Source organism: Pelmatolapia mariae, linkage group LG22, assembly GCF_036321145.2.
Source record: "Pelmatolapia mariae isolate MD_Pm_ZW linkage group LG22, Pm_UMD_F_2, whole genome shotgun sequence".
NCBI lineage: Eukaryota > Metazoa > Chordata > Actinopteri > Cichliformes > Cichlidae > Pelmatolapia > Pelmatolapia mariae.
Genome location: NC_086245.2, coordinates 8,403,212 through 8,413,896, shown reverse-complemented (window position 1 = coordinate 8,413,896; position 10,685 = coordinate 8,403,212). Strand labels below are relative to the sequence as shown.

General features: G+C 40.1%; 1 protein-coding gene across 3 annotated transcripts in view; it reads left to right on the top strand.

Annotated features, from left to right (window-relative positions):
• The first annotated feature begins 109 nt into the window (after window positions 1–109).
• The window catches only part of LOC135932776 (uncharacterized), a 29,125-nt gene continuing 18,549 nt past the window's right edge, over window positions 110–10,685 (top strand). For 2 of the 3 annotated variants that reach the window (XM_065470421.1, XM_065470419.1), the window contains exons 1-12: window positions 123–195; window positions 1,296–1,422; window positions 1,895–2,054; window positions 2,142–2,334; window positions 3,547–3,618; window positions 4,059–5,937; window positions 6,046–6,123; window positions 6,885–6,998; window positions 7,282–7,438; window positions 7,741–7,933; window positions 8,129–8,194; window positions 8,797–10,651. In XM_065470421.1, the coding sequence (XP_065326493.1) occupies window positions 1,314–1,422; window positions 1,895–2,054; window positions 2,142–2,334; window positions 3,547–3,618; window positions 4,059–5,937; window positions 6,046–6,123; window positions 6,885–6,998; window positions 7,282–7,438; window positions 7,741–7,933; window positions 8,129–8,194; window positions 8,797–10,651 (4,876 nt within the window). In that variant the 5' untranslated portion in view covers window positions 123–195; window positions 1,296–1,313. Of the gene's footprint in view, window positions 196–1,295; window positions 1,423–1,894; window positions 2,055–2,141; window positions 2,335–3,546; window positions 3,619–4,058; window positions 5,938–6,045; window positions 6,124–6,884; window positions 6,999–7,281; window positions 7,439–7,740; window positions 7,934–8,128; window positions 8,195–8,796; window positions 10,652–10,685 lie in introns of all 3 variants that reach the window. The other variant, XM_065470420.1, reaches the window with a different exon arrangement.

The following is a 10,685-nucleotide window of genomic DNA, read 5'->3' as shown; positions in this document are numbered from 1 at the left end:
ACCGCGGATTCGCTGCCGCTGCAGTCAATCGGTGACGTTACCGCCAGTGATTGGTCAGAGATACCGCCGCTCCTCCCAGATCGTGCCCCTTTATCGTCACGTGGTCTCTCATTAGCCATACAAGAAAGATGGCTACTTCTATGCTAGCTACACTTGGAGCTCTTCTTGTTTTTTCTTGCGGACACTAAAGCGGAGGTAACTGTTGTTTGGTGTGAAACCGAAGTAGTTCTTGAAATACATTTAGCTAGGTCTAAAACAACGGGTAAACAGCTCAGAAACCACTGCTGGTTTGTTTCTCACCTGCTAGCTAATGCAAGGATGCTAGCAAAGCATGTATGTGTACAACTAACTGAGTGTAAACATTAGCCAGATACAGCTGCAGCTGTCAAGATGCATGGGTTTTCTGCTCAGTATACAACTGAGCACAACAGACAAATTTATCCAATAAGTTACAGAGGTAAGTGGAACAAACTTCTACATGCAGAGCCGCTCAAGTACTTTAGTACAAGTTTCAGGTCTGTGGAAAATCTACTCTAGTGCCAGTTTGTTCATCCTGCTTCACTACAAATCAAGTGGAAATACTTATTATTATTATAAGTAATTACATTTAGAACTTAGTGCATTCATTAGTTCAAAGTAGTACCATTTCTAATTGAGGAATTATATTTTTTTCTTGTAATTTTTTTTAACTTTATAAATAAAATGAGATAGTTTAACTTATTTTTTCCAATTTTTTGGACTATTTACATTTGAGTGAACAAATATTAGAAATATGAGCTTCTTGATTTTTTTTTCTGCCAAACACACACACACACACACACACACACACACACACACACACACACACACACACACACACACACACACACATTTATTGCAACTAAAAAGTTACAGTTGTTCTGAATAAGGCTGGCAGCATGTGTTGAACATATTGTATGCAAGTACATAAAAGGGATGAGTGTATTGAAAGTATACAATCTACGATACTTATGCAACCTGGATTTGTGCCAGGTGTACTTGAGGAGAGAGAGACTAAGCAATTCATCTGGGCCAGCTTTTATAGCCAGGAAGGTCAAGGTGAACTGACTAGTTGACAACCCTCCTATGTTAGTCAATTATCAGTAAGAGCAGGCCGGACTTCCTTTAATAGTGGGTGGGGCATAACATTATTTTTAAGCACCCCAGTTGTGTTTTGGCATGCATTCCCACACTGGAAACACACCTCAAGCCTCAAACCTTGAATATAAATAAACTGTCTGCTGCAATATTTACATTGCTATAATTGTTGTGCTCAGCAGATTTTTCCAGCTGTCATGGAAAACCGACACAAGCGAGTGAATCCAGAGCAAGATGCCCTGGTGCACATTGTGGCTTGCAGAGACAAACCCTTCCTGGAAGAAAGGTTCATAGACTCCTTTAAAGGTATGTGGTGTGTATATAAGACTGTGATATCAGTCTTTTATATTGGAACACGAATGGGTGACAAATTAAAGGAAAATTATGCAACCTTGGTAGCTTCAGTGAATTAATCTGGTGGTCCCATTAAACTGTAGGGGGGCTTAGACTTTCAGGTAGTGTATTTCTGGTCTTCAGAAGTAAAATTACACATACTTAAACACAATTTATTATTGTATATGATGAGGTAAAAATGTGAACATTCCTTTATAAAAACATGTCTGGGAAGTTGTGGACTTCTCAATAATCACAGCCACAGTTGGTCTGAAAAGACTTAATCCTACTTTTGCTGGATGTATTTAAAAGGATGATGTCTTATTTGAATGCACAGAGTTCTATATTTATTGCCACAGTCATGGAAAGCCATGGCAGTTCCAGTGTTAACAGTTTATAGTGAAATTGTTGAACCTAATTTTTATGTTCTTAATTTAATTTTTAGGAAAAGGTGTCTTTACAAACAAAACCATTAAAGCATCTGCCTTTGTTGTCGAGTATCGTGGGAAGATCTTTCCTCACAAAGACGGGAGGCCTAAGAAGAGAAGCGGTGATACTTTGAATGGTTTCTTATATGAGTTTACATGGAATGGAGAACAGTGGTGGTAAGGTGTTTGTTTTGCATTTTTAAAGTGTTTTGGACTGTTTATGTACAGCTGTCTTTTATTAAGGGGTCACTTTTGTATGTGCAGCGTTGATGCTTCCAAAGAGGACAAGACCCTTGGAAGGCTTGTGAATGATGATCACATAAGTCCAAACTGTGAAATGAAGAAGATTGTTTATGAGGGGAAGCCACACTTGTGCCTCTTTGCAGTGGAAGAAATACCTCAAGGCAAAGAGATAACTTACAACTACGGCAGCTCCTATTACTCGTGGCGTCCCAAGGTAGGTTTATATAATTAAAGAAGCCTTTCTTTTGATTTTTATATATTCCACTCACTTCCTCTGAACACACCAGAACAGTTCTCTGTTCTCATTCAGAAGAAACGGACATCTGTAAGTGTAAAATAGCGTTACATTTACAAAAATCTAGAACTAACAGTGTTTTCACATCTGAGCTATTTAGACAGACATTTAAATTCAACCGGCTCACATTCCTTGTGCAGCTGGTTTGTGCATTCAGGTGCGGACCAACAACAACTGCACTAAGAACCTTTGGAGGAGGCGGTCTCAGTCTGGCTGGTACTAACGAGTGGTCCAAATGTGGTCAGAACGAGAACCCCAGAGTGGCTCTTTTATGATGAGATTGTGATCCGACCTTGCTTTGGATCCTTCTACCGGTTTGAGATTGATGCCTTTCTTTAGACTGGCATGCTTCGCTTTCTGGGATGTGGCAGAGTACCCCTTAGATGTGCAAAGTATGCAAACTTTAGCAACCAGATTTAAAATGAATGTAAATTATCCAGGTCATCCATTAGTACACAAAGTAAGAACAACATCTTCACATACTTTATTTTGTTCCTTCCACCCTAAACACGTCTGAACAATAAGGGGGCTAAACATTCTCACGTGATTCGTAGACCAGAGTGAATAAACTATAGGAGTGAAAACATTTTTAGAGTGTAGCTGTCAGTCATATTAGGAACTTCATGAGAATAGCTGTGGCAATTCTCCAGCATTAGATTTAATTAGCTTAGTCCTGTTAGAAACAGTCAAGTAACTAACGAGTCTCCACTGAGCATAAACCCCAAGAACATCTTGACTCACATCCCGTAACCATGAATAAAGTAAGCTCATTCAGCCAGCCACTGTCCATGTCCTCTTATCTTACTTCCAAAGGGACAACCCTTATTAAAAAAGGGGATTATGACAGACAAAACTTTCTTTCTTTCCAAACATACTTAAAAAAAGTACGTTTTAGAAAGATGTACTTTAAACCAGCATAAAGTAAGAATAAAAAATGATAAACGGAATTTTAGTGTTTTATTTAGCTTTAACTTTTTTGAATTCTTTGTAAGACAAATTAAAAATGTTTTGTCATAGTAAAAACTCAATCAAACCAATACACAAGTATGCCCAAATTTACAGTTTGGTATGCAATCATTTCCAAATATTAATGTTTATGATTTTTTTTTTTGTCTTATTTCACATATACAGGAGTCATGTGATGGACCAAGTACTTCAGACAAAAAAATTTATCCAATTTCATCAACACCCAAGAAAAGACGAGTACGTAAACAAGCATCAGTTTGGTGGATTTTGTTTTGGAGTACTACGGAAGGTTCTTGGTTCGAACCTCATGGTCTGTCGGGGGCCGTGGTGTTTGGAGTTTGCATGTTTTACCTGTGCAAGATTTTATAGTCCATGCTTTTTAGGTATATTTCTAAATTCTACATTTGCAGGAGGTTGTTTGTCTGGAAGGCGTGTAGTGGTCTGTCTCTCTGGTTTTGCACAGTACCTCGAAGCTCTGTGTTTGCTTCTTTTGTACTAGTGATGTTTAACATCTCATTTTAACAACGAAATATTCATGCCTCAAACAGTTCCTCTGATTATTTGATGACACAGTTGCAAAACAGTACTGCATGATTTTTAAATGCATATAAAAACATATAAAGTATCTCAGTAAACCAAATGTAGTCTGCCAACATGCTCTTAATTTGTATTTTCAGTTTGAAGACTCGGATGATGACAGCGAACTGCCCGGTCCAAGTCATGACAGTGACCGCTCTGCTGATCTTGGAAGGTCATCCAGGGACAGTTCGCCACATTCTGAGTTAGATTCTCAAAAAACGACGAAAAACTTCAGGAGAGTGTCATCAATTCAGGAGGATGACACTTCGAGTTCTGATGATCATGACTCTGACAAAGACAAGCGATACAAAGGCGAGAGATACAAAGAGGACAGATCCACTAAGGCTGGACTAAAAGGCGGAGGAACATCTTTCACAAAGAAAAATTACTGTTATGTTTGCGAGAAAGGTTTTCACAAAATTGCTCGGCATCTTTTAAGGCACATCAATGAAGACCCTGAAATCGCTGAAATCTTTGCTTTACCCAAAAACTCAGCAGAACGTAAAAGTCTGCTGGCCAAATTACGAAAAAGAGGAAACTACAAACATAATCAAGAGGTTCTGAGGAGTAACACAGGACCGCTAAAAGTGGGAAGACGATCATCCCGCTATGTAATGACTGCTGAAAATTTTATGCACTGCATTTATTGTAAAGTAATGCTTCATAGCAAAGACCTATATAGGCATGTAGCAAAGTGTGCTAAGCAAACAATAAATGCTGCAACACATGGCGAGACGAGCATCTTGGGGGACGTCACCGAGTCGGAGTTCTCTGAAAAGTTTCCGTCTGAAGTTTGGGAGATACTTTCAGTGATGAAACAAGATGAAATTGTATTTTTAATTCAACACGACTACCTTTTCATGAAGATGGCCCAGAGTCTTATTGAGAACAGTGGAAATGATCCGACAAACCAAGAGCGCGTCAGACAGAAGCTGAGAAAAATGGGAAGGCTCTTAATAGAGCTCCATGATAAGGGAATAGTGAGTTTTGAAGCAGCACTTAAACCCAGAAGCTTCTACAAAGTTGCCGCTGCTGTCAGAAACCTCTCTGGTTTTGATGAAAAAAAGCAGAAGTACAGCAAACCGAGCCTTGCCTTGTTTTTTGGAAATTCTCTGAAAAAACTGGGAGAACTTGTTGTCACACAGAGCGACAGCAGTAAGGAGGCCGTGAGAGATGCTAACACATTCATGACGCTGTGTGCAAAGGAGTGGAAGGAAATTGACCCTCACAACGATGCACCTTCATCAAGTGAACACAAAGTACACAGCCCCTCTACGATACCGTTCACGCGTGACATACAGGCGTTCTACACACACCTGGAAAAGACTTCTGCTTCTGCCATTGAGTGCATGAAGAAGTATGAAACCCCTCAGATGTACAATGCACTTTGCAGAGTCATACTTGCACAGGTGTCAGTCTTAAACAAATGTGCACCCGAGGTTTCAAAAATTACCCTTAAGTCATTCCAGGAGCGGGACGAGACTACCCAGGTGTTGTCCAAGCACTTTATCAGGATTAATATTGCAGGCAAGACTGGGCAGAATGTTGCTGTTTTGTTGACGTCTCAGCTCGTCAGCGCATTAACGCTGCTTATGAGCAAGAGACCAGCGTGCGGCGTACACAAAGACAATCCTTTCTTGTTTGCAAAGCCAGACGGTTCATCTACAAGCGTCTACCACGGAGGCCACTGCGTTCGGGTCTACACAAGAATGTGCTCTGCAGAGAACCCAGAGCACCTCACGTCCGTGCATTTTCACAAGCACATTGCAAGAATTTTCCAGATTCTTAACTTGGAGAATGACGAGCTACCACACCTTGCTAAACTGCTGGGTCATGACATCCGGATGGACCGGGATTATTATCGGCTGCCCGAAGCGGCTGTTGAACTCGCAAAAATTGCTAAACTGCTTCTGGCAATGGAAAAGGGCTCTCTTGAAAGATTCAAAGGAACCTCTCTGGATGAGATTGAGATTGAAGGTTTGTGTCCAGTATTATGTAGACATAAACACACATCAGCCTGTCAGTGCTCATCAGATTTTCTTTTAAGGAGGTGTGAATAAATGCAGTTTGTTTTGATCATTCAAGATGAATTGGAGCCAGATACGGAGCAGGGCAGCTCTGTGGTGGACCGTGAAGAGTCAGATTTTCTACCTCAGCAGAGCGGTATGTTGCAATGATGAGCCTTTCTGCACCTATTAACCTGGAGTGATTATTCTTTTGGACTCCTCAAATATCTGTACTCTTCTTGTGAACACAATGAATCTCAAAATCTCCAACTTCAACACTCTAAGGACTCGAAAATAAGCTGAAGAGTTTGGCTGGAAGGGTCAAAGAATTCATAAACTAAACATGATCAGGTTTCACACAAATGTTCATTAGGACAAAATGAAGGGATGCCAGATCCCAGTAACCTTTTTAATACCACTTTAAATTTTATCCAGATGTGTTTACTAATGCAACTAGAAAATCAAAATATTGTTTTTCTAAACTGTTTCCCGTTCTCTCTGGGCCTGCAGGCCTAAGTTGCCCCTACAAAGCTATAATCAGGGGATATTTGTATTTTTAAGCTACAACTTTTAAGTTTCCCACTATATTGAGTTAGCTGTCATGAACAATACTTACACAGAGAAAAACAATAGGTTAAAACTTAATAGGTTAATCGAGTTATGAAGGGTTTTAAAAAAGAACTAGACAATATTGTTCATGTGTTCAATCTACCTACATTCAATAATGACTGACTACAATAGTTATCACTCTCAGTGAGCTCATTAAAAGCCATAACATGCCATAACAAATAAAAGCATAGCATGCTGTTATTTGTTTGAGACAGATGATAACACATCTTCATCTTTACATTAAAAATAGTTTATGTGAGAACTGTGTTAATGGTTTTTGTATTTCAATAATATTTTTGGACTCTTCAGATGATGTGGATAAGCAAGGCGGACAGCTAACTCCTGAGCAGGATGCCCTGCAGCACATAAAGGCATGCAAGGACAAATCCTTCCTGAAGGAAATGTTTATTAATTCCACTAAAGGTTGGTCATGAACCCCTTGTAGCCACCCTGTTATGGTTGTTTTTGTAAACTGGCTTTTAGACTCAGACCCTGTTGATTGTTGATATAAGATACTGAAAGGTAATCTTATAATAGATCATGTAAAGAGTGAATTCATCAGGAAACTTTCGTGCTACACTTTTCGTAAATACTATTTGATTACTATTGGTCTAGTTGTTACCATGGATTGGTCTTATGACTACAAATTAGTAACTGAATCAAACTTTTTTCTTTTTTCTTTTTTTTTTTTTTTGCACATTTGTAGGGAGAGGTGTGTTCACTAATAAAGCCATTGAGCCATCCAACTTTGTTGTTGAGTATCAGGGGAACGTCTCAACCTGTGGAGAAACCCGTCCAGAGAAATGTGTAGACACCCTAAACAATTTCTTGTTTGAGTTTTCCTGGAACGGAACAAGCTGGTGGTGAGTTTTCAGCAATATAAGGTTCTTGTTTTAAAATTTCTAAAAGCTCATGTTTAATAGAAAGCCCTCGTGTGTCCTGAGAAACGTTGATATCAAGTCAGATCCAGGTTTTTTTTTTTTTAAATCTTCATTATGTGCATGAAACATGCTTTTCTTTAACATTACTTCATCTTTATAAGTAGGTTGAGTAGCTTGAATGTGCAGACACTGACTGTCTGTCACCACCATCAGTCCCAGTCACTGTGATAAAATGCATCATTTTAACAGTGGTTGAAGGTTCATTGTGAACATTTGCCCTGCAGCATTGATGCTTCTGCAGAGGATGGGACTCTCGGACGACTCGTGAATGATGATCACATAAGCCCCAACTGCAAAATGAAGAAAATTGCTTATGAGGGGAAACCACATCTGTGCCTGTTTGCTCTGAAGAAAATATCTCCAGGCGAGGAGATAACTTACAACTATGGGCAGTCCTCGTACGCGTGGCGATCAGCAGTAGGTTTATTTGGTTTGGTATGATGTTGTTTTACGGGGATGGACTTCTTTGTTCTTTGTCCCTGTGTGTAAATTTCTTAACATCTCCTACAGATGTGTCAAACTCTGTTCATAACAGTTTATGAGAATATGTACAGGAAAAAAAATATGTTTGAAGTTTTCTTTTTGACTTTTCTGTCTTCTTTTTATTTACAGGATCAAAACAAAGAACCACAAACATCAGAAATGGAGACTGCAGCGTCTTCAACAGTGGATAAAAGAGTAGGTGTTGAACAAGATTTGTTTCATATTAAACACCAGCACTGTAAACGTGGCTGCAGACTCGGGATTCATCACTTTATGATGTCTGGTATTTACAAAAAAGTTAAAAGGGTTTAACTTCTCTAAGAGTCCATCGGTAATCTTAGCAGCACAGTCTCTTCTGCAGACCTTCTGCTTATAATGACTCCTTCTGTCTTTGAATGAAAAAAGGCACTAAATACACAGTAGCAGTCATAATGCTGTTAATTCTGAGTCAAAATGCATTGTTTGCAATATATGCATCCAGTGTTGTGGGTGGTGAAGACAGGGAGTGATTTGATGCCTCTCTTTAATAACTATGATTCAAGTGTAAAGTTCTGTTGAGGTTATTAAAAGCATTTAAAATCCATCCAAACAGAATTTTAAGTCTAAATATGTCGGCCAAAGACGAGGGAGTACTCGCTATGAACTAAACTAAGACAAACGGAGAGAACATGGGAGTCTGGACTGTCAGCATGAGTGTTAAGTGCCTTTTATATTGTAAAGAAAATCAGAGTGCAGTTAGATTTGTGTGTTGGGTTCTGTTATGTGCATAAATTTACCTTTTTCTTAATTAATTCTAGGTTGAAAACTCAGATGAGGAATTCAGTTCTGCAGAATGCTTCTCTGATGAAGATTATGTCCTTGACAATGAACCAAGCAATGATGACAGTTTTACCGAAAACGATGACCAGGATCAGGAATTTGGAGAAAATGCAGATGACTCGAAGGCCGGGTCTTCCAAAGGGCCGAACAATATGTCGGACTCCGATGAGTCTGACTCTGATGGAAAGTCTAAAGACACTTCCTTCACTAACAGAAATTACTGTTACATTTGTGGGAAACCTCAAACTAAAATTTCTCGTCACCTTTTCACGCATAGAAAGGAAGAACCTGAAATTGCTGAAGTGTACGCAATGCTCAGGAACAGCAAGGAACGCAAAAAGCGTCTGGAGATGTTGCGAAACAAAGGAAACTTCAAACACAACCAAGGAGTCTTGAAGGCTCGCAGAGGAAAACTGAAAGTGGAAAGAAAATCAGAGATGTCCTCACTTAAAACATTTGCCACTTGTGTATATTGTAAACGAATGTATCATCGTAAAGTGGTGTGGCATCATATGCAAAAGTGTCCCTCGATGGCATCCAATAAACTTCCAGAAGGCGTTCAGAGTCAAATCTTAACTTTGGTTGCCACCACTGGACTAACGGACCCTGAACAGATCTCAACAGGTGTGAAGAAGATGTTGAAAAAAATGAAGAAAGACGATATTTCCTCTGTAGTTTGCGAAGATTCTTACATATTACAACTGGCACAATGTTGCTTCCACATGAGAGAGAAGAAACAGAATCAGGGATATGTCACTCAGAAGCTGAGGCAAATGGCACGGATCCTGATGATTTTAAGAAAGAAGTCGATAAACAGCTTCGAAGATGCAGTCAAGCCCCAAAACTTCAGCGCCGTTGTGGAAGCTGTTCAGGAGATTGCGGGCATCAAAGAGGGGTCGAAGTCGTTTGACAAACCATCTCTCGTTTGGAAGCTTGGAAATTCGCTGAAGAAGATCGCTGACATTAAATACGCCAGGGCTTTGAAGGATGGTCATGAAGAGGTGTTAGAGGAAGCTGAGGCATTTATTAAGCTGTGTACGAAAGAATGGCCCTCCCATGCAAAATCACAACCAAAAACACCCGGCCAGCCAACCTTACAGTTTACACAAGATGTGATGCTGCTCTACAAGTGCCTGAACAGGACAACAGCTTCTGCAGTCCAGAGCCTGATGATGTATGCAGTAACACCGGTCTACAATGCGCTTCTCAAAGTGGTACTTGCATTTGTGTCCTTCTTAAACAAAAATGTTCAGGACGTTTCAAGGGTGACACTCCAGTCATTCAAGGAAAGGGCTTCCACAGAGCTTCAGGAAGACACTGCTGGTTCACAGACCCAGTTGGAGCAAATTCTGTCCAAGCACCAAGTCACGATCAGTGTTGGTAACTCAAATGGAAAAAAATTTGCTCTTACCTTGAGCCCTGAAGTGCTTTCTGCGCTAACTGTGCTTGTGGACAAGAGGGACACATGTGGGGTAGGTAAGGACAATCCCTTCTTATTTGGGAAACCTGGTGGCAAAGGGTCAGACTTTCACAAGGGACACGCGTGTATCAGGATGTTCGTTAATCGCTGTGGTGCAAAGAACCAGGACGCTCTCAGGTCTCAGTGTTTTCGTAAGTACATAGTAAGAATTTTCCAGATTCTCAGCCTTAAAAATGACGAACTCGCTCAGCTGGCTAAGCTGTTGGGCCGTGACATTCAGACAGACTGGGAGTATTATCAGACGCCCGAGGCAGCTGCCGATGTCGCTAAAATCTCAGAGCTGCTGTCGGCACTGGAGAATGGATCTCTTGAACAATTCGAAGGAAAGACTCTTGAGGAAATTGAGATTCCAGGTACGTGACTTAAATCTGTGTTCACTCAATATCC